Genomic DNA, 23,423 nt, shown 5'->3' with positions numbered 1-23,423 from the left:
AAACAGTCCTGCCCTCTCTGAGAGTGGTGGGGAGGCTAAATAGGCTAAGTGCCCTGTGAGGCACCAGGAACAGTGCCTGGCACTCTGGGGACACCATAGAAATGTTCGCCCGCGTGCCTTGGCTTGGGTTCCCGCTACCTCAACGATCGTAGGCCTCTGTTCCCGCGGGTAGGAGGGACACGTGGCCCTGGCTGGTGGCAGACTCCAATCCGCCTGCCCCCCGCTTGGCTGGTGGGGCACGTGTGTCCTCCCCATCCTGAGGCCGGCGCAGATGGCTGAGGAGCAGGACTCCATGGCCTGGAGTCATGATCACGGCGGCAGCACAAGGAGGCCCCAGGGAGCCACCCAGAAACTCGGGAGCCCAAATCCTCTCCTAAGAACTTAATCTCCCCAGCCCACCCTCCCCACCCCCCGATCGGCTGGTGCTAGATCTTGGTGGGAGGTCTTGGGTTAGCCACCAAGGCTAATTATAAACTCTGCTGGCTTGGGGCTCTTACTCCCCCATCGAAGGGCTTCTGCGGCTGATGGGGCCTGGCTTGTTTTCCTTGAAGGGATTAGCACCCAGAGGCCAGGGAGGGGACACGGGCTGGGAGTCAGGCACACCTAGGTTCAACTTGCAGCTGTCACTTACAAGCCATGGGCCCTGAGCAGGTCACTGTGTTCTGCCACGCCTCACCCTTCTCATCTGCGAAATGGGGATGATATTGCCCACCTCACAGGATGGTGGGGGGCGTGTACGTGACACATGTGCCCGCAAGGTGTCAACCTCACTGCAGTTGATGTGCTGCTCCCTCCGTCCCTCAATATCAGCGCAGTCAGTTTGCTGACCAACTATTCACTCACCGGCTGCTCCAGCCGCCTTCTGGACAGGTAGGAGCTGGGACTCTCAGGCACATATTTGGGGTTTGTTCCCTCTTCCCGTCTCCATGGGCCCAGCTTCTCCTGCCTGGTCCACCGTCACAGTTTCTTTGGGCAGCCATGATGATCTTTCAAAAATGAGGCTCACTCCCAGGCTCCAGAACCTTCCATGGCTCCCCAGGGTCTTCGTTCACCTCCAGCTTCTTGGAATGGCATTCGAGACCTTCCTGCCCATCTGTCCCCACAAGGTCTCCTCCGGAATCCTCTCTGTACCCCCACGTTCTGCCTCAGTGCTCCTTGGCCCGTCAGGCCCCAGCCTGCTTGCTGCCCTCTCTGCCTCAGTGCCCGCCCCACCGTGCCCCCTGCTGGTTAGCTGCCCCCACAGCTCCTTGCTTCGCCTGTGCACTGGGATTGCTTCTGGCCATCTTGTCGTGAGATGTGAGCTTTCCAAGGACAGAACCACGGCCCATTCACAGGCATGGGTCCCGAGCTCTGTCTCCACCCGGACCGGAGGGGTAACGTCTGCCGAAAGGGGCTTAGTGTGAGTTCCTTGAGTGCTGGGGACGGTGGCAAACAGGAGAGCCACACGCTGGATGGGCCGCCATCTCTCGGCTCAGATCAGCCACTGCCCTGCAGAAACGTGCAGCCGTGCCAGCCAGACCTTCCAATTTTTCGAAAAAGCCAGAAGTCCAAATATCACGTGATGTGAAATCTCCCAATGTTTTCAAACACCCTGAGGATGTAGTGATGTCTGGGGAGCGAGTGAGCATAAGCTCCGAGAGTCCATAATGCTGAGGTTGGAAACCTGCTCCAAAGCTGAAGATGTCACTGCTCAGCCTTTTTTGCATCTAGGTGGTCATGTGACCACTTCTTACCAACGGACCATGAGTGGAGGTGACGTGTGGCACTTCCAGGAAGAAGTGGCTAAAAAGAGGGTCCCCCCCCATCGATGTGCTGCTCACGCAGAACCTCGGTAGTCCCAGTGAGATGGTGCATCCGGGACTTGGAGGAGGCAGAACTACGAGGTGGAAAGAGCCTGGGTCCCAGACGCCCGACCAGAGGCACCAGATGTTTAAGATAGAAATAAACTCTTCCCGTGTTAAGTTCCGGATTTATCTTTCACAGAAGGCAGGGTTATCTGGATGAATACATGTGGAGTTGCCATCCTTTCTTTGTTCTGGAAACCCTTGTGCTGTGGGTACTGTCATTCCAGTGTAGGCAGCAAAGTGAAAGAACTTGCCCCCGTTCATAGAAACGACAGTGCAATGGAGCAGAGGCAGGCACCCCCGTCTCTCTGACCCACAGTCCGTGCTTTTTAGCCTCCTCCGCATATCGCAAAGTTAAACAGATGTTATTGGTGCCCTGTTTGTATCCTCTGAGCATTTAAGGTCCCAGCACGTGCCCTGGGGCTTTCTCTCAGCCCTGCAAGGGCAGGTTGGAAGTGCCGAGCTGTCATCTTTCCGGGAGCAGCCCTTGGCCAATGAAGGATGAGAGTTGGTGAGTAAACGCCACAGCTCCCTCACCTGCCGGCAGGAGGATGGATGGAGGGGCGTCTTCTGCTGGGCCTCCTGGTGGCCCCGGGGCGGGGCGCAGGGGTGGGGGTTGGGCCCTGGTTGCCCCTGATGGCGAGCTGCTACATAACTTACCTTTTATCAGCTTCCCTCCTTCTCCTGTCCCACTTCCCCACTCTCCGCCTGGTGCCTTCTGGGTTCCTTTCACAAACCACAGGTGCACAAATCCTTTTCTCAGGGTCTGCCTTTGGAAAACCCAACCCAAGACACAAAGTATGGCTTGCACATCCTGGAGACACGTAAGCTGACTTCAGGTGGTACTGGGGAGCGTTTAAAGCTCAACAGCTCCCGTGTGGATTTAAACAACTGTTTAGGACATAATAGTAGAGATAACATATAAATTGTGAAGGTGGTAGGAGTTGTCTTTTTGCCCTGGCAAGAATGAATGCGTGTAGTTTTAATTTTTTTTTTTTAATGTGTATGTATTTATTTTGAGAGAGAGAGGGAGAGAGAGAAAGGGAAGGGAAAGGGCAGAGAGAGAGAGGGAGACAGAGAATCCCAAGCAGGCTCCACATTCTGCACAGAGCCCGACATGGGGCTTGAACCCACGAACTGAGAGATCATGACCTGAGCTGAAATCAAGAATAGATGCTTAACTGACTGAGCCACCCAAGTGCCCATAGTTTTTTTTTTGTTTTTTTTTTTTTTTAAGTTTATTTATTTTGAGAGAGAGAGAGTGCAAGCAGAGTAGGGACAAAGAGAGAGGAGAGAGAATCTGAAACAGGCTCCACATTGTCAGTGCAGAGCCTGATGTGGGGCTTGAACCCACAAACTGTGAGTTCATGACCTCAGCCGAAATCAGGAATCTGATGCTTAACCGACCGAGCTGCCCAGGGGCCCCCAAGCACCCCTTAGTTTTAATTTTCTCTCCCAGCATCGGCATGGCTGGACTCCCCTTTCTGCCAGGACTGCCAGAAAGTTCAGAGAGAAATCAGCTCGATTGCATTTTCTCCCCTGAAGAAGGGCACACTTCTGACGTGGTTTCTCATCTTTCTGAGTTCGCATTTGACTAGTGTGTGTTGAGTCACTAGCATTGGCTGCGTTCGAATGTTGTCAGGAAGTCGGAAACGTATTATAAACAAAGGATGTCATTAAGTATAGGGGTTTTGGAATCGGATGTATGTGGATTCAAATCCCAGCCCCACAACCTGGGGACCTTGAGCAATCACGCCACGCCTTGCACCCTCGGCTTCCTTAATCTATAAATGTGGATGACAGGGGCCTACTTCCTAGTGAGGATCAAATGAACTGAATCCATATAGATCACCAAGCAGAGCTTGTCAGCTGGTAAGTGTTCAATGTTTACGATTATGATTATTACCTTCATAGGGACTATCATTCCAATGAGGCAAGGAGCAGACTTGGAGAACCCTGTATACCCAATATCAGGTGCAATCCTGAGCCCAGTTCTCAGGCCAGATAATCAGGAATGGAAAGATCACCATCGCCAAGCTAGGCTGAAGCTCTGTGAAGGCAAGGAGCATGTCTGTGTTGTTTGCCACAAAATTCCTAAGACCTGGTTTGGTGCCTGGCACCTACTCAACACAATCAACCCTTGAACATGAGCGTTAGGGGCACCAACCCCCTGCGCGGTAAAACATCCGTGTATAATTTGTGACCCCCTCCCCAAATTTAGCAAATAGCCTCCTAAAGACTGGAAGCCTTACTGATAACATAAAACAGTCAATTAACTGTTAACATATTTATGTTGTGTGTATTATGTTAAAATAAATATGTTAACAATTGACGTATTTGATATTATATGCACCGTATACTATATTCTTACAATAAAGTAAGCTAAAGAAATGTTATTTAAAAAAAAAAACATAAGGAGGGGCACCTGGGTGGTTCAATCGGTTGAGCATCCCACTCTTAATTTCGGCTCAGGTCATGATCTCACAGTTCGTGAGATCGAGTCCTACAATCAGGCTCTGCGCTGACAGCGTGGAGCCCATTTGGGATTCTCTGTCTCCCTCTCTCTCTGCCCCTTCCCCTCTCTCTCTCTCTCTCAAAATAAATACATAAAAAAAAAGTATCATCTTTAAAAAAAAGAAAAGAGGGGCGCCTGGGTGGCGTAGTCGGTTAAGCGACCGACTTCAGCCAGGTCACGATCTCGCGGTCCGTGAGTTCGAGCCCCGCGTCAGGCTCTGGGCTGATGGCTCGGAGCCTGGAGCCTGTTTCCGATTCTGTGTCTCCCTCTCTCTCTGCCCCTCCCCCGTTCATGCTCTGTCTCTCTCTGTCCCAAAAATAAATAAAAAACGTTGAAAAAAAAATTTAGAAAAAAAAAAAGAAAAGAAAATCTTAAGGAAAATACATTTCCTGTATTTATCCCCAAAAAATCTGCATGTAAGTGGACCCATGCAATTTAAACCTATCTTGTTCAAGGGTCAACTGGATTTGCTGGATGAATGAATGAATGAACGAACGGACAGCTCCACTGGACCAGGACATGGAGCTCTGTCTGTCGGAGCTGTGTGGCAAGAGTGTCACAGGGCCCTTGAAGGCCTTCTTGCTGTGAGTTTCAGGACCCAGAGGCATACTTTTCTCTAATAGCAACCCAGACCGGACTGCGTCCCATTCTATAGCTAAGAAGACAGAGACACAGAGATACAAAGCAGTTTGTCCAAAGTCACGCAGGTAACGAGTGAAGAAGCCCCCGGGTCAGCAGGATACCCCTTCCTCCCCGCCGGACTCCATCTGCCCTCCTGGGCCCAGAGTCCAATTCTTCCCAGAGAAACAAGCTTGTTTCATTCTCTTCCTCACTGACCACAAAGACTCAGTTCTGTCCTCAGAAATGTTTGGAAAGTTTTATTTAAATGTCTTGTGTTCCCTTTTAACCAACACCAAAAAGAGAAAAAAAAAATTTTGCCGTTCCAAACAGGGGTGTCGCTTCAGAGAGGAGTGGGCGTGCGTGTTAAGAGCTGGGAAGTGTCCGGCCACCCTGGGGTTGGATGGCCAGTCCCAGTTTACTTCCTGGGAGCCCCTGGCGGCCTCGGAATGAGTGAGCAAACCCCCATCCTGCAGGGAAGGACTCGGTCTCCCCTGCGGGTAGGGACATGAGCATGATGGGGCCTGGTGGTTCCAAGAGGGGAGGGGAGTGGGAAGGTCAGATCCGGAATGTTCCATGGAAGCTTCGGGGCCTCCAGGCCTGGAGAAATATGTTTGCTAGAAAAATAAGATGCTTTGAGAATTTCGGCAGTCTGTGTTCTCTGCCTGCCCAAGAGAAACCTACTCTGTTGGCCAAAGGGGCAGCAGGGAGGGATCAGAGGCCGGAGGCCAGGAATGGGTCTGGTGCCAGTGGAGGATTCCAGAGGGGAGCGAGGCGGGCAGCAGACTTTGGTTTCCTGGGTCCTCTTTCTGGCAGCTGTTGAGGCTGTGAAGGCCCCCCGCCTCCCCAGCCCTTGAGGTGTGGGCTCCCAGGTGGTGGGCAGTGCTGAGAGAGGGAGGCTGGCCATCTGTCATAGGCTAGTGGGTGCCTGGGCCGCGGGCCCTCAGAACAGGATGCCCAAGGAGGGCAGGGCCAGCAGGAGGAACAGGGGACCTGGTGAAGGGCCACCTGCCGAGCTGGCCGAGGCACAGTGGTCAAGGTTGGCACCGATGCAGGCCGCGTAAGCCATCACGTGGGGAATGTAGTTCTGCTCGTGGACGCCATGTAGCAGGTGCGCCATGGGACCCTTGGCGAAGACCGCCACGTCCTCCCCACCGTGGGTCTCATGGCGCAGGGGCACAGCAGACTGCGCCTGGTAGTTGTTGTGAGCTGTGGGCCAGAAGAAACACTTGCTGAGAGCCTGCCAGGGGACTGGCAGTCTGCAGCCACTTCCCCCCCCGCTCTTTCAGGCTGGCTCACATGCCCTCGTTTCATAGAGGAGGAAACCGAGGCTCAGTGCCGGGAAGTCATTTTGTGTAAGGCCACGGGATTTGGGCCTGAGTCCGTTCTGACACAGAAGCCTGTACCCTCAACCCCCAGAAGAGAAAAATCAACCTCAGCTGGGCTGTTTCAATTCGAAGGGAACAGTCAACCCGGGAGAGCCTCCTACCATTGGCTGCACAGTTAGACCCCCATGGGCTACTGGGGCCATCATGAGCAAATGAATATTCAACAGGAGGGAACCAGATGAATACACTGAGAAGGCTCAGATTTTGGAATATTATATAGCCCATAAAAATGGCAGTGTAACAGAGCAGGCACCTGCACGTGCCGGGCACTACACGAAGCTCCTCAGACCCAGTTAGTCCTTCAGACAACCCTGGGAGCTAGAATTCTTTTAAGGAGGAAAGGGAAGCTGGGGAAGACCACGTTGATGCCCAAGGTCACAGAGCTGCTCAATCGTACAAGGGGGTTTGAACTGGGATTGCTCTGACTCAAGTCATGGCTCTTAGGAGACCCCTGACCTTGGGGTCTCCTACAGGGAGCCTGCAGGGTTCCCAAGCCCATCCCCAAGGGGCACCGTGTCCCCTCCCAGCTCTGGACTTTGACAATCTCACCGTAGTCCACCATGGAGACGTTCTCTCGCTCACCGCCTACTACCTTGTAGCCAGGCCCATTGCCATACAGGATGGAGGTGAAGGGCTTCTTATCTGTGTCACTCACCATGGGGGCCAGACCTGCACAGAAAGGCATTGGCCCCGGAGTCATGTTGGAGTCCCCAAGCCCCAGCCTGGCAACCCTCAAGTCCCCTTTGAACTACTCCATGAAGCCACCTTCTAAACCTGGCTTACTTCCAACTAACCACCCCTCAGTTTTCACTGTGCCCACATCCCCCTCATCTGGTATTCCACCTGGCTGTCTGTCCATCCACCCAGCCCTCACCAGTCCATCCATCCATCCTCTCTCTCATTCTTCTATCCACCCATCACACAGGTAGCCACTCATGCACTTGACCCTACACCCCCCACCCATCCATAACTTCTCTGTCCTACCCAATTCTCATGGATCCCACACGGGCCAGGCCCCGAGCTTGCTGGCTCTCCCACCCTGCGCCTGCTCCCAGACGGGCAGCCTGGGAGTGCCCAGTGTCCACCCCAACAGAGGCCCACCTACCAAAGATAGAGTTGCCACGGGGGGTATACCCGCCGAAAGTGAAGACATGGGAGTGGTCTGCAGTGACGATGGTCAGTGTGTCTTCCACGGACGTCATGGCGCCTGCCTGTCCAATCGCCTGGTCCATCTCTACTGCCTCATGCAGCGCCTGCTTGGCCTTGCCTTCGTGATGCCCGTGGTCAATCCTGCCTCCTTGAGACACCGAGGCAGAGGGCTCGGGTGAAGGGGAGGGAAGATCGGTGCCCCCAGGCCCCACCACGCTACTGCTGGATCAATCTTTCTTTGATGGGGAACTGCCATGCGCCGTGTACCACGCCAGGCACTTTATGTGGCATTCAACCTTTACAGCGGCTCAGAGAAGGTAGGCTGTAGACCAAGGGCTCATGCACAGAGAGAGCAAAGCCAGATCCACCTGACTGAAAACTCTGTGCTCTGTCTGTGACCCCATGGGGCTCTCAGTGCAGCATCTTCAGCTGCTTGAAGGAGTCTGAGACCTCAGACAGACAGAGAAGGGAACCAGCAAGCCTGAGGTCCTACCGAGTGCCAGGCACAACAAGCCGGTGTCTTATTTCCCCGTAACAACAATCCTGGGCAGAAATGGGCACAATCGGCCCCATTTACAGATGGAGCAAATGAGGCCTGGGGGCAGAAGTGACGCGACCAAGGTGGGAGTAGCGGGATTTGAATTCAGGCATGACTCTCATTCTCAGTGCCCATGACAAGCCTTCATAAAGGCCTCTGAAGCCTGGATCCTGTGCCGCCTCTCCTATATGAGCGCAAGATGCTTGGCTTTGAGCCTGGCTTTAAAGGTCATGGCTCAGGGCTACATGACCTGAGGGGACCCCTCCTTGTCTCTAACAGGAGAAGGATGCCTGAGTGGACACTCCCAACTCTGAGGGTCCTGAGCCGGGGCGGCCTGGCCGCCCTCGCTTCCCACTGGCCTGAGCCTCACCACTCTGGCCTGGCAGGCTGGCAGGGTGGGTCCTCCCTTTGTTGTGGCTCTGGGAGCAGTCACAAAGAGAAATGCTCCCAGGGGAGCCTGTGCTCACCACCATTGGTTCCTGGCTGGGTCCTTGGCGTCAGAGGCCTGTTCAGGCCAGGCTGAGACCTGCCATGCTTAAGTGGGAACCCTGGGGTTTGGCGAGAAAGTGGCCAAGCCGGCTTGGCTGCCACTGGCCTCTGGAAGGCAGAGGGGCCTGAGTGTGTGTATATGTGTGGTGAGAGTATATGTGCAAGTGTGTGTGTGTGTGTGTGTGTGTGTGTGTGTGTACCTCTAGAGTTCAGTGAGGCAACATCAGGAACCACAGAAGACAATGGCTATTAGAACTTTGGAAGATTCCGGAAACTTTATCACTTCCTCACACTTCCTATTGTTATTGACTTACCTATTGTGTAATCATAATAATGGTAATAATAGAAACACGGAAGATTTATTCTCTGCTGGGCCCTGTTCCAAGTACTTTATGTCTCTGAACGCAATGGATGCTAATAACCCTTCGAAGACTATTTTTGGCCTCATTTTACAGAAATGTACAGGTAGAGGCCGCAGCAGCGAAGAACACAAGCCCGACTCCAGTGCTTCCCATCAGCGCTGGGAAACCCTGTGAACGTTGGCACGCAGCACTGCCAATCCCCAAAGTTCTGGCTGTCCCAATCTGGGGGACCCGGGACATCCCAGGGCCTGCCCTGGGTCTCCTTTCAGGCACAGGACTCACGAATCTGACGCTGGCCCCACACGTGCCTAGGAACGGCAGATACGCACCATCCAGCTGAGGGCTCCCGCAGACTGATGGGCGTGTGTGGACAAGGACCCCGGGCCTGTTCCTTGAGCCCAGCCAGGCAGCCACTCAGATGCAGGGGGGTCTATCAGGGCCTACTAATTTGTCTTTTGGAAGGAGTGAAGTTCAGGGGCCTTGGGGAGGGACCCCCAGAAGGAAGGCTCCTGGGAAGTCTTCTTGGACTAGTCAGCCTGACGGGCCATCCTCAGGCCCAAAGGAGAACGGCTTGCTGGGCTGGGGGCTTCAACACCCTGCGTACCCCATCTTCCCCAAAAGGAATCTCCTTCTCCCCAAAAGTAGACAGCTGTCTACCCCATCCCCCGACCCCAGGAAGCTCCCAGGGAAGTGGCCCTGAGGCCAAGCCTGGGGCCCTACCTTCCACCAGCAAGAAGAAGCCTTTGGGGTTCTTGCTCAGGATCTTGATGGCAATCTCCACCATCTCGGAGAGTGACGGGTCAGTCGTGCTGTTCCTGTTCAGCTCGTACTGCATGTCCCCCGGCTCAAAGAGACCTGAGGACACAGGACAATATGGATGGTGAGTTCTCATGACTCTGCAAGGAGGGCCCCGAAGGAGCCCGGGCTATCTCAGGGAACACAGGTTGGGCGCATACAGCTTGGGGTGAGAGCAAGTAGGGGGGCAGGGGGAAGCTCCTGTGGGCCCAGATGTGCCCAGTGCTTTGAGAACACGCCTCCTTTTACCTTTGCAGCCACACTATGGGGAAGGGCTCACCGAAGTCCATTTTACAGAGAAGGAGACTGAGGCACCGGTGCTCAGTAGCTTGGTATCTTCGGCTGCTAAGTGGGAGATCTGGGACTTAAGCCCATCAGCCCAGCCCCAAGCCTGAAGGCCTCCAGGCATGGCACCGCAGCCCCCAGGCTGAGGGCACGGGTTCAATGGGGCAGATTGCGTGTGCACCTACGCGTCATTTACAGGTCAGGTGTGAAGGGTATAGTGTCCTGTGTGGTAAAATGGTAGAAGGTTTGGCTCACTGTCTGGTTTCCTCAGTTGTGAAATAAGACTGATCCATTCTTTGACCATGTCACAAGATTCCACATGTACCGGGGTGGTATTTCTAGTCCGGGATGTTCTTTTAGAACACCTTACCCCTTCTGTGAGTGGGGGCACAGTCAAGCAAGAGCTCTAATGAACAGAATGCTCACCGTGTGCCACAGGCCGTCCTAAGTGCTTTGGAAGCACATAGGTGCCAGCCTCCAAGATGGCACCCCATAGTCCCTGTCTTCTGGAATTCACGCCCTTGTGTGTCCCCTCCCACACCAAGACTATCCTGTGTGTCCAACAGAATACCGCAGAAATGATGGTATGTGACCTCCAGGCCAGGGCATAAGATATTACAGCCTTAGCCGTGCATACTCTTCTGAGGGAAGCCAGCTGCCATGTTATAAGGACACTTCAGCAACTCTATGGAGATCTCCATGTGGCGAGGAACTGAAGCTTCCTGACAACAGCCTGCACCAACTTGTGAACCTTAGGAGTGAGCCATTACGGAAGCCCCAGCCCCAGTCAAGCCTTCGGATGACTGCAACCTCATGGGAGACCCAGTGGGGCTGCTCCCAAATTCCTGACCCCAAGAAACTGTGTGAAGTAATAATATTAACTCATATTTTAAACTGTTGAGTTTGGAGATCGTTTGCTACACGGTAACAAGTAATTTATTTATTTATTTTTTAAATGTTTGAGAGAGAGAGAGAGACAGACAGACAGAGCATGAGTGGAGGAGGGGCAGAGAGAGAGGGAGACACAGAATCCAAAACAGGCTCCAGGCTCTGAGCTGTCAGCACAGAGCCCGAGGCGGGGCTCGAACTCCAGAATGGCGAGATCATGATCTGAGCCAATGTTGGTCGGTCGCTCAACCAACCGAGCCACCCAGTCGCCCCAACAAGTAATTTACACAGTGCATTGGCTCACGTGTACTCATGGCAGCCCTGAGGTAGGCCCCATCATTAGCCTCATTTTACATTATTCCTACTTTACAGAAGAGAAAACTGAGGCGCTGAAAGGAGAAACCACCCGCTCAAGGTTGCAGAGCTCATATGTGGTAGAGTGGGATTTGAACCCAGCACTCTGGCTCTGAGATCCATGAGTGGGCCTGCTGTGCTGCATGGGAACATGTATAACTCTACACACCTGTGTGTGCTATAGGGTGTGTGCTGTGTGACCCAGGCAAGCAGAGGGCTGTGTGTGTGTGGTCTGTCTAGGGGATCCTCCCAGGTGCCCAGCTTTGAGCCCATAACCTCCAATGATACACCCAGGACCTAGAGGTGTGCTCTTTGGAAAAGGTTTGTAGGAAATTTTGCCACCACTCACTGGGCACAGCAGCCAGGTAGGAAAGGGGACCCAGGTGTCGGCGTGGTGGTGTGCAGGGCCTCATTCCACCTCACCAGGGCCCTGGCTCCCCACTCCCCGGGGGACATCCCCCAGTCAAGACCAGCAGAGACAACCCAGCTGGCTTCTGCCCTGGCCACACAGCAGGGCTGGCTCCAGGCTTCCTGCCCCAGCCGGGGTTTGGATTTACCTGGGCCCTGATGTTAATGAGCTGAGTGGGATGCCACAGGTCCCTTCCCCAACCTGAGCGTTCCTTTCCCTTTGTGCTCAATGGAACCATTCACTTTGCACAGCCAGCAGATTTCAGGCCCAGTTCTATGAACCAGACCCCCTTCCTCACCTCTCCCAGGTCCTCAACCTGAGAGCAAAGGTCCCTAAGTAGAGGGAGGGCTGGGACCTTGGCCCCTCAGGTGCTGGACTCACAGCCCCAGCCCCAGGGCACCCAGCTGGGTGTCCCCTACTCCACACCCTCCACTTACCCAAGAGGTAGTCCACGCTGTAGGGGTCAAGGGTCAGGAGTTCGGTGCGGTTCCAGACATAGTGGGAGTGCTAGGAGGAAAGGCCAGTGTCAGCCACGTGGGAGCTGGGGGGTTGGGAGGACAGAGCCCAGTGGGTCTCAGGGACCAGGGCACATATTTGTTTCCTTCAGTCATTTACTAACCCCTCCCTGAGGACCTCCCATCTCTGCCTTCAAGAAGTGACATATAGGCAATTCTAATGCAAGGGAAGAGAATTCCGAGAGACCAGGGGGCACTGTGGGCCCAGAGGCAGGATCAGGGAGGGCCTCCTGGTGGAGGTGATGTCCTAATGGGGCCCTGGAGGACAAGAAGCCATCGATCAGCCTGGGGTCAGGGAGGAGAGTTTCAAATAGCAGGGAGGGATCATGGAGCCAAGAAGAGGAAGGTACAGGTCACCAGGGGCCTTGAGCACCCACTGAGGGGTGTGGGCTGTGTGTGTTCTAGAAGCTGTGGAGAGCTAAGGAGGAAGTGAAACCCTAGGTCTCCCCCAGCAACCTCATCTAAGAGGCTGATAAAGGAAATGCGGACAGAGGCCGCAGGAAGAGGCTGGCTGACTTAACTGGAGATGTCACCACTCAGCACCAGAGCCAGGGGCTACAGTACCGCCAGGAATCAGCTGTGCATCCTCAGGACAGCCCCTTGCCTTCTCTGGGCAATAGCATTGGGATCTGTGGTTTTGGAGCCTCAGTGACTGTTAGGGAAGGAGGGCGGGAAGGCTGAGGAAGTGGGGTTCCCCACCCCCGCTTTGCTGAGCTGGTTCTCCTGTGTTACCTCATTCAGGTCTCACATCAGCCCTACGAGGGAGATACTGTTATTCCCATTTTGCAGACAAGGATACTGAGTCACAGATGACAGAGCCACTGGGAGTCTGACTTCAGCATCCACTGTTCAGGCATGATTTTCGAGGTATGTATGGCCTACCTGGGAACCCACAGGGACACCCTGTCCGTTGACTGGTGTGGGTCCTGTCTCTCCCTCTTGGAGTGTAGATTGAGCTCCAGGGTTAAGCACCTGCCCAGGCCAGAAGGACTAAATCCTAGCCCCATGTCCCACATAAAGAAACTGAGGCTGGGAGGGGCAGTGTCTCTCTGGCTTGGGCCAGGAAGGGGCTCCGGCCCGGCCAGAGCTGACTCAGAGGAACGGAAAAGGTTCAAAGCGACTCAGTCCCACCCTCATCTACCCTGTGGGGGCCATCCCCAGGCCCCTGCCTCCACCTCACTCTTGGCCCAGCCCCATCCCACAAGGCGTCCCTGGGGGCCAGTCCTGGAACCCTCAGAAACCCAACCCCAGAGTGACATCAAAGTGGCTCCCAGGCTGCTCCCCACTGTCTTCAGCCCTGACCACAGTCATTTCCAGACCCCAGCTGCCCCAGGCCCAGCGGCTGCCAGAACCACTCCAGGGAGCCAGCACTCAGGCCCTTCCAACGCTCCAGCCTCCCGTCCCCAGCACGTGCCCTCACCAGGGCCAAAGCCAACTCAAGATGGACGGCTTCCACCTCCCACCGTGGCTCGCACCCTCCCCTTCCTGCCACCTCCTCCTCTACTCCTCCTCCTCCTCAAGGCTTCTCAGCCCCTCCCTGTGGTCTGTCCCCTCTGGGTTCCCGTAGGTCCCGGGCTTCCAGCCATCCAAGCACACAGAGATCCACATTCCTTTGACCATCTGATTCATCCCTTGGAATTCATGCCCGGCGAGGGGTCCCACACACAGTAGGGGCTCAAGTGGCCTCAATGTCCATGCAGGTGACTCTCTGGCCCCCTCTCTTCACTGCCTAGTTCTCCTGGGTGCCCTCCTCTGAAGGGAGGGATTAATTGAGCATGTATTATGTGCCATTCATGTATCTGTTAGATCATTGGAACCCCTCAAGGTAAGAATTATGACCCCCCACTTACAGAGGAAGAAACAAACTGAGATCCAGAGAGAGGTTCCCCAGAGCCCCATTCCTGCAGCCACCTGGCCCCTGAATGGGTTACCTTGTGTCTCGGTTTGAAGCTTTTCCAGATGTCAACGAGGTTCAGGCCGTCCAGCCTCGTGCCCCTGGCCTTCTCGTCCATCTCATACTCCACATCGGTTCTATTCTTGGGGAACATGTACTTCCGGCCACCCCCCATGATCACCTAAAGGGGACAGGAAGCATCAGTACCCCAGGGTTCCAAGCCTCAAGAGCTGGGCTCCTAAAGGCACCGGGAATAGTGTGAATGCTTCTCCAGCTTAGAGAGTCTTTTTTTATTTTTTATTTTTTTTACATTTATTTATTTTTGATAGAGACAGAGCACAATTGGGGGAGGGGCAGAGAGAAAAAGGAGGCACAGAATCCGAAGCAAGCTCCAGGCTCCAAGCTGTCAGCACAGAGCCCGATGAGGGGCTCGAACCCACAAACCATGAGATCATGACCCGAGCCGAAGTCGGACGCTTAACCGACTGAGTCACCCAGGTGCCCCTCCAGCTTGGAGAGTCTTGGTTCCGGTCCACACTGCCTGCCCTGAGCCTCTGCTTTTCCAAGCGGGGAGATGAAATCATGAGTCTATTGAGACCACGGTTTGGGGCTTCTGGGTGAAATACTAGAGGTACTGGTAACTTCTCCTACTTGGTTTTCCAGAAGCCTGACTCAGCTCCCACTTGCATAAGATAACACGTCTACAGAACACTAACCGCATGTCAGGTACTAAACACTCCAGGTACATTTTTTTTTTTAACTTTTTAAAATGTTTATTTTTGAGAGAGAGAGAGAGAGAGAGAGAGACAGAGTGAGCGGGGGAGGGGCAGAGAAAGAGGGAGACACAGAATCGGAAGCAGGGTCCAGGCTCTGAGCTGTCAGCACAGAGCCCGACGCGGGCTCAAACCCATGAACCGCGAGATCATGACCCGAGCTGAAGTCGGATGCTTAGCCAACTGAGCCACTCAGGTGCCCCTTCAGATACATTATCTTAATCCACTTCATACCAAGGCTGCAGGGGAAACTGTGTCCCCATTTTCCAACTAAAGAAAGGGGAACAGAAATGTGATCTTTCTCCCCTAAGGCCACACAGTAAGGGACACGGCCAGGATTTGATCGTGAGGCTTCCCTGACCCCAGCATTGGGACCCTGGTGCATCTGCAGGGCCGAGGACAGGGCCTCCAAGAGCCTCCTCTCCCCTGTGGGAGACAGAATGCCACAGGCGAGAGGCCTCTGCCAGGGAGGTCTCGGGACAGCCCAGCTGGAAGCCTGGGCAAACAGTGGCCAGTGCTCACGTCTGTGTAGTCCCCGCCAGGCTAATTTTACTCACCACGGCTGGCGTGCGCGGGCGGACGGACGCGGGACTGTTTGTTTTCCTTGGGAGTCCATGTTTGAAGTCCTGACTATTTTTAAAATGGGGCCAAGAACACAACAGCCGCCGCCTGCGGTGACCGCCACACCGGTGTCCTTCTGTCACCGCGGGCGCCAGGCCAGGCCGCCGCCCCTCGACACCTTGGGAGAGCAGAACCCGGCCATGGCTGGCCTCAGCTCCACTGTCCCAGGCCTGGCATTTCCTAGTACTGTTCTCGCCCTTCCGCTTCATTCCCTCCTCAGAACCCAGGGGTCCGGGCCGACGGTGGAGGTGGGGATGGCACCCACGGCCACCCTGGGTCACGGGGAGCTGGAAAGGGCACGGGCTTGGAAGTCCAACTTGGGTTTGATTCTGACTCTATTGCTTACTGACCAAGGGCCGGTCACTTCCCCTCTCTGAGCCTCGGTTTCCTTATCTGTAAAATGGAAGTAACAACCACCCACGGGATTGCCACGGAAGGAAATGCAGTGATGCGATATAGTCCCAGCACCCGGGTGCAGCCCCAGTGGGCAGTGTTCTCGCTAGCAGAAGTGGTGGATATCGGAGTATTTCCAGAGAGGCGAGTTCCTCACTGCCAGCCCCAGCCAGGAGCTCTGGGGGCAGGGCAGGCTGCGAGGGGAAGGAGAGGGGACCCCGGGTCACCGGCCCCGGCTCCCCACCCCTGTTCCCACAGAACCTGACCCCTTGGCATTTTCAGAGTGGAAAATGAAGCCCCCAATCTTCTTGCCTGGAGCCTCATCATTTCCAGCCCCAGCAGGGACTTCACACGCTCATTAAACTCCCAAATAACAGACTTGCTGTTTGGCTTTGGGGTTTGGGTTTGTGTCTTTCTTTCTTTCTTTCCTTTTTTTTTTTTAGCAAAAGATATTTATTTTCAGGGCGGACACCAGGAGTTGTGTTTCATGTGCAGCCGGGGGGCTGGGGGGCTTTGGGAAGGTTGAGATGCGGGAGCAGACGGGAGGGAAAGGGCGAGAGGAGAGAGGAAGGAGGGCAGTCTTCACCCTGGCCCACCTCTTCACTCATGCCCCAGCTGACGCCCCAGCGGCCTGAGGACCCCCGTCCACCCTCACCCCACGGAGAACTCTTCCCTAAGCTCCTGTCCCCCTCTCCGGCTGTTCCTGGCACATCTCCCCAAGGAGCAGCCCCGTAATTACACCCTGCACTTGTAAAACAAATGTTCTCACATCCATGACCTCATCTCGGCCTCCAGCGGCCCCGGGAGGGGGCAGGTGGGGCTCTCTATTCTTGTTGCACAGGTGGGGAAACTGAGGCTCAGGAAGGAGAAGCAGCTTGCCCCAGGATGCGCGTCAGGTGGAGGCAAAACCAGGACAGAGGCTCAGATACAGATACAGGCTCACGAGGAGGGATCAACGGGACTGTTCGTCCTGAAACGGGGTGCTCAACCCACCGCCTGGGAAAAGGAAGTCATGGGTGGGTAGAAGGGCCTTGGAGGCTGGGGGGAAGCATTGCATGGGGGACAGAGGCAGGTCTGGGAGCCAGTGCAAACTGGCTGGTGTCTGGTGGTGGTAGAAGCAGGTGAGGGGTAGGTGGGACCCGGGGGCTTTCTTTGAGCCTCGCCGAAACCCCATTTTAGGTTCAGGGAGCTAAAGTCCCCTCGCCCCCTCACCAGACCCCAGCAGTGGGTAACAAGAGCCTAAAAAAAGAACAGCTGGATGTCCTCATGTAAGAACAGCTTAGGGACCCCTCTGAGCACCACGTGGACAGTATCTGGGCTGTAGGTGTGCACCTGCACGCGTAAGCCTGCTCAGTCTGCCGAAGCTATGTTGCAGGGCAGGGGTATGTGGCTCGTGCATAAGGCTAGTACTTTCTGAGTCCTCACTAGGTGTCAGGGACTTACTCAACTCTGAGGGATTATTTTATTTGGATCTCTCAATGGGCTTACAAGTTAGGTACGTTTTACAAACGGCCTATAAAAGGAATGGGTATAGAGGTTAAGCAACTGACCCAGGGTCACACAGCTAGCAAGGATTTGAAGCCAGGAAGTTTAAAAACGAGAGCTTGTGCTAACCACGGCCCACACCACCCTTTCTCTGGGTTCGCTAGTTGAGTGCGTGGGGCACGTGCCTGTCAGTGCACGTGTGAGTGTGCAGGGCAGGTACTCCCCTCAGATGGCCACTGTGTCACCCCTACCTCCCCGTGTGGGGGTGGGGGGCTGGTGGTGCAGCGCCAGATTCCAATTTACAGAATAATCCCTGGGCGCCTGATTCTTGGGGTGTGGTGGTATAGCCACATCAGGGTTTATCCCTCGGCCCCACCGCGGAGAAAGCTTCCAGCGCTTTCCTGCCCCAACCGCAAATCCCCTAATGGGCTGGGAGCCTCCCAGGTGTGTGGGGAGCCAGGCCGAGCTGCTTTTCCTGAGCCAGCAGAGGCCTGAGGCCCAAGGCCCGAGGCCCACCGGAGGCCCGGCCTCACAAGCCCGCCCGTGCCCGATCGAGCTGCACCCCCACACTCGCCTCGATGTCCCTGACGTTGTGCATGAGCTGGTAGGCGATGTCCTTGCAGCCCTGACTCAGGGCCTCCGGGGGCATCTCGTTGTCTGAGTACCAGTCGCGGTCAGCAGAGTGGGCGTAGGCGGCACTGGGGGTGGCGTGGTTCACTCTCGTGGTGGTCACAATGCCCACAGATTTGCCTGGGGTGCGGGAGAGGACAGTTGGCTTTGTCTGGGAATGGGGATGTCCCAGCTGCCTTCTCCCTCCCTCTCCTGACTAAAGACTGGCTTCCCGTCAGTTCAACAGACTGCCTGGGCCTCAGTCTCCCCACCAGTACTGAAGGAAGGGGTTGGTAGGCGGAGTGGTGGCTTCTGAATATCTGGGCAGCACAGCTCAGACACTCTGCCTCTGTGGCCCTCCCCTTCTTGAGAGCCCTCAAGCTGTGAGCGCCTGGGCCAGAATCCTCCCCTCCATCACTCACCCCACGGACCCTGCCTGGGTCCCCTGCAAGAACACGGGGGCTCTCCTAGGGGCCCTCAGGTGGTGTGGCTCTGTCACTTTCCCAGTCAGCCTCATACTCTGACCCCAGAGGTCCTGGGACATGGGCCAGGGCCTCCCCTGCTTCCAGGGAGAAGGGAGAAGTAGACACTGAACTCCCACCGGGCTACGTCCCTTACCTTTTCCTCACACCAGATGTATGAGGGGGCAAGGTTTTCATGCTCGTTTTAGAGTCAAATAAATAGACTCAGGCAAATGAGCCGGGACCAGAACCCACAGCTGAGTAACCCCCTAAGCCACTAGCCCACCCTGTCATGGAAGGGATCCCATGAATATCTCACAGATGCCCAGACATCAAAGCTGGAAGATCCCTGGAGAGCATCTTTCTCTGCCCTCTCCCCATTATACAGTGGGGCAGACTGAGGCCCAGATACAGCTGGGCCCCATTCCCTGCCACTACCCCCACTCACCAGAGTCCTTGGCCCAGCGCAGGATGGAGGTGACTTCGTTCCCCTGAGTTGTGTTGCACTGGGTTCTCTGGGTGGCTGCGCTCACCCCCACTGTGCCCTCGTTGGCCTTGACCCCACATAAGTAGGCGGTGGCGGTGCCTGCACTGTCCGGGACCTGAGCGTTGGTGTTGTATGTCTGCAGGTGGGAAAGGAGGGGCAGGAGTCGGCCGGGCCTTGCTGGTGGCCTTCACATCACCCCCACTCACACCGTGGGGGCTGGGGCATGATGGAGACAGAGGCCTCCTATGGCCTTGGCTGAGCCCTGCTACCTGCAGAGGTCCCCCCAGAGCCACAGCATCACCTGGCTGCCAGCTTCCTGCCCCCACTCCCTGTGCCCTGGCAGCCAGGGCAGCAGGAAGGGGCGAATACAACCCTCCAACATGCAGAGGAGTGGGGGCTGGTCACTCAGGCCTCCCTCCGGGTCTGGGGCCATGGAAGCCAGCAACGGGGAGGCGGAAGCAAGTAAGTCCGGAGCAGGGCGGGGGGGTAAGGAGGGGGCGACAGGGCTGCTGAGTTCTTGAAAAAGTGAGGTGAGGGAGGCTGGGGAAAAGGAAGGAAAAGGGAAGAGAAGCGAGATCTAGAACGGAGGAAATGGGGAAGAGCCCCCCTCCCCCATTCAGACTTCTAGCTGAGACCCTGAAACTATTTGCCCGTCTTCCTTCCCACCAGCCTGAGAGCCACGGAAAACATTCCAGGCCCTGCCATTCCCCCAGCAGTGAGCCCTGGGCCTGATCCAGAGGGTCCAGAGGATCAGTATCACAGAGCACCACCAGCACCAGCCCCTACGACCCCAGCAGCAAGAGCCGTAGGGAGAAATCTAATTCACTTCCGGAGGCGCCTGGGGAGAGAACGAACACAACGGATCCGGATCCGGCGCGGAAGCATATAAACTGCGCGATTCCGTCTACAGCAAGGACAGAAGCAGAGCAGCTCATCTGCGGTGTCGGAAGCCAGTGGGCGTTGGGTGGGGGGTGGAACGAGGGACTGGAGGAGAGCTGGGGGACTCTTGGCGGCTGTCATGTTCAGTGTCGCAGCCTGGACGCTGGTCATACGGACACGTGCGGTTTATACGCTGGCGCACGCACGCTCTCCTCTGTGCGCTTCATACTTCAATTGATTTTTAAATCAATGACTAAAACCCTCAAAATAAAGTCTCGGGAAGCAGCTGCTGCCATGCCCATTTCACAGGGCCCCCCCCCCCCACCCCCCCGCGGAGACCCCAGGAGGGCTGACCGCCTAGCCCGCAGGCTGGATTCCCCTGCCCTTCCTCGGTGCTGCGGGCTTGGGGCCGGAGCTCACCTTGGAGAGGGCCACGTAAGGGAACTTGTCCATCTCCAGCCTGGTCTCCTCCCCGGGATTGTGGTGGAGCTGACCCTTGAGGATGCGGGCGGCCGTCACCGTGGAAACACCCATCCCTGCGGCAGGGGAAGGGGGCGCCTCAGTCTCTCGGGCTCCCCGCCTCTCCATCTCGGGCACCTATAGAACTCTAGTTTTGCCAGGCCTGGCTGGGCAGTGGGCACCGGAGCACGGCTCTGTAAATGTGACCAGGAGGCCCCTTTCTCCCTTCCCTCCCCAGACCCTCAGGGACCGCCTGGCAGAGCAGACCTCTTGGGTCCACAGCCTGGACCCCCATCCCCTTTAAACATGCCTCCCAGGGCCCCAGCCTCTTCAACACAGCCTGGCTCCCCAGGCCCTTCCCTAGGTGCCCCCACCCAGCCCTCTCCTTCGGGCCCCCAGGCCTCACCATCTCCCAGGAACATGATGACATTCTTAGCCACGTTGGTGTTGAGCTTCTGAAGCCTTAGGGCATTTTTCAGGGTCTGTTGAGCTTGGTCCCTCCAGTACTTGGGGTCTTTCTCTTTCTCTATATAGACAGAGAGGCAGAGTTATCCGGCAGGGGTGGGGGGCAGCTTCCCATCCCCAGACATTACAGACCCCCAACTTCTCGTGCCCGAGGGCAGGACTGCCTGGACTTGGAGGAGGAAGCAGCAGCCAGTCTCAGACAGTCTCAGACGGCTACCAGGTGGCTTGTCGACAGTTGCCAGGCCAACCCTCCAAACAAGCCTGTGGACGCTGGGCCTTCTCCCCATGTCTCAGACTGAAGAAACCGAGGCCCAGAGATGCCAGCCAACTTGCCCAAGGCCACACAGCTCTGGCTCCACTCTCCAAAACCCATGCTGTTTCCTTCCACCCAGTAGAGACATTCTGCTAAGGCAGCAAATGAATTAATTGTGCAAGCACAATCGGGAGGGTAATGTTTAATCTGTCCGAGAGAACTACTTTCACCTGAAGGAGTCCCCAGATGTATCCAGCCATCAATGATCAACTCTGCTTGGCTTAATCATTAAAGTCAGCAGAAACCTGAGTTACCAACAGCATCGATAGCTGTACTGGAAAGCAGGACTTGCCTTTTGTTTAATGAATCAAATTTAAAGTAGCCACGCACAATGTTATTCCTGTTAGGATAAATTAGCAAAGAGCCTGTTCTGTGTCCCTAACCTTGAGAAACCACGGGAACCAGGAATGCTCTCCTCCCCGCCCCCATCCCCGCCCCCCATGTGTCCAGTAGTCCAGAAAGAATGCAACTGTAGTGCCTGACAGACTTCGGTGGAAACCACAACTACGCCAAGTACCCCCGTGTGGCCAGGTCACCTCCCTGAGTCTCCATTTCCTTCCCTGTCAGATGTGGTTCTTTGTCTATTCCTCCCAGGGTCACGAGGAGGGCTGGATTCGAGAAATTGACTTCCTGACCCACAGGAGATCAACATTCCCCGCCCCCACCCCCAGTAATTCCAGGCCAGAACTGGAATCCCCTCACCCTTTATTTTTCTTTTTAGGTTTATTTTGTTTATTTTGAGAGACAGAGAGAGAGAGAGAGAGCAAGCAGAAGGAGGGGCAGAAAGAGAGGGAGGCAGAATCCCAAGTAGGCTCCGTGCTGTCAGCACAAAGCCCGACGTAGGGCTCAATCTCAGGAACCATGTGATTGTGACCTGAGCCAAAGCCAAGAGTCTGAGGCTTAACTGACTGAGCCACCCAGGCACCGCCTGGAATCCGTTTCTCTTGCAAGCAGAGGCCCAGGAGCCAAGCCCACCTCCTCACCATGGCAGCCTCCAATGCTGCCACTCTTCCGAAGGTATCTGCTGAGCTCACCAATTTCAGACCCCACAGGCGGAGTCCCCAGCTGGAGTCTTGAGAGCCTCGGCCCTTCTATCTAGCTGTATACCTTTAGGCAAATTCTCTCCATTTGAGTTTCTGCCCCCCAGGAGAACGGGAGTGCATAGACAGTTTTAGGACTGAGATGACGTCTCAACAAATGCCTGTCTCAACAAATGCCTGAGCCAGTGGTTTTGATCAGGGATCCCACTGGCTCAGCGCTGGTTCCCATCTCCTTCCTGCCTCCCTCCACGCATACCACAGTGGCAAGGCTTTGGTCAAGGAGCTTCTTCGGCCATTTGGGTGCCATCTGGGTGGTGATGAACTTCTTGCCGTCTCGATTTTCCTATAACCAGGCCCTCCCTCCCCCTTCCCCAATAGCTTGGCAGACCCCCAGGGGCTGGACTGGATCAGCCTCCCTGCACTTATTCCTTCGTCTTGACTCAAGCTCTGATCCCAGTTTGCCAGTTTTCCCACTGTGGTTGGTCCCTGGGGACTGAGAGACTGTTCGGTCTTTTTCACCAGAGCCACCCTAGGGCCTGAACCTGAGAAGGGTTTAGTGGATGTCAAACCAACTTCATTGTCAGGGGACTGACTTAAGCAATCATGGCTTTGGACAACCAAGTATCAAAAGGCCATTGTTTTTGGAGAACATTAAATGACATGCACAAATGCTCAGAATATAATGCCACATGAAAAGTACTTGTCAATGTGTACTGTATAATTCCATTCACATGAAGTTTAAAACAGGCAGAACTCATCTATGGTGGCAGGAGTGAGCCTGTGTCATTTTGGCTTGGGGGTAGGGTTGCTTGGGGAGCACCCAGGAAGGCCCTTAAGTGTCCCAAGACTGGAAATGTTCTGTCTTAATCTGGGTGGTGGTTACAAGGACATACAATACGTAAAAACTCATCAAGCTATGCGTTTTAAATTGGTGCACTTTACTTTAAGCTACACTTAACTTAAAAAAGAGCGAGAGGACAAGCTAATGCCATCACACACCCAATGGAATGTCTAAAAAGGAACAAATACCAAAGATTGAATTGCTGAATATTTGAAGAGTTTTCATTTCGTTGCTTTTTCATCTTTTCACTTTTCATCCATCTGTTTCATGCACCTTTCACCCAGGTGGGCTATGAGTGCTGAGAAAGCAGGGACTTGGTCCTAGAGCCACTGCTGGTCCCCAAGGATACACACTGAAAGGCACCATGGGACCACAGAGGGGGTGATGGCCTGGGGATCCAGCAGCTCAGGTTCTATCCCTAGCCCTGACTCTCTCCCCGAGGAAGGCCAGTCCCTTCCCTGAACGCTAATTTCCTCATCTGTTGAAAATATTTTTGGGGTGCCCGGGTGGCTCAGTTGGTTAAGCGTCCAACTTTGGCTCAGGTCATGATCTCA

At 55.1% G+C, this 23,423-nt stretch overlaps 1 protein-coding gene across 4 annotated transcripts in view; it reads right to left on the bottom strand.

Moving 5' to 3' along the window:
- Positions 1 to 5,222: 5,222 nt before the first annotated feature.
- ALPL (alkaline phosphatase, biomineralization associated) overlaps positions 5,223 to 23,423 on the bottom strand; it is a 98,110-nt gene continuing 79,909 nt past the window's right edge. For 3 of the 4 annotated variants that reach the window (XM_042951675.1, XM_042951676.1, XM_042951677.1), the window contains exons 3-12: positions 20,617 to 20,736; positions 20,172 to 20,287; positions 18,834 to 19,008; positions 17,890 to 18,065; positions 14,081 to 14,224; positions 12,072 to 12,141; positions 9,624 to 9,758; positions 7,471 to 7,662; positions 6,915 to 7,034; positions 5,223 to 6,186 (exon numbers count right to left, since the gene is read on the bottom strand). In XM_042951675.1, the coding sequence (XP_042807609.1) occupies positions 5,921 to 6,186; positions 6,915 to 7,034; positions 7,471 to 7,662; positions 9,624 to 9,758; positions 12,072 to 12,141; positions 14,081 to 14,224; positions 17,890 to 18,065; positions 18,834 to 19,008; positions 20,172 to 20,287; positions 20,617 to 20,736 (1,514 nt within the window). In that variant the 3' untranslated portion in view covers positions 5,223 to 5,920. The remainder of the gene's footprint in view (positions 6,187 to 6,914; positions 7,035 to 7,470; positions 7,663 to 9,623; positions 9,759 to 12,071; positions 12,142 to 14,080; positions 14,225 to 17,889; positions 18,066 to 18,833; positions 19,009 to 20,171; positions 20,288 to 20,616; positions 20,737 to 23,423) is intronic. The other variant, XM_042951673.1, reaches the window with a different exon arrangement.

Source organism: Panthera leo, chromosome C1, assembly GCF_018350215.1.
Source record: "Panthera leo isolate Ple1 chromosome C1, P.leo_Ple1_pat1.1, whole genome shotgun sequence".
Lineage (NCBI taxonomy): Eukaryota > Metazoa > Chordata > Mammalia > Carnivora > Felidae > Panthera > Panthera leo.
Note: the sequence above shows the minus strand (reverse complement) of the source record. Positions and strands in the feature narration are given on the sequence as shown.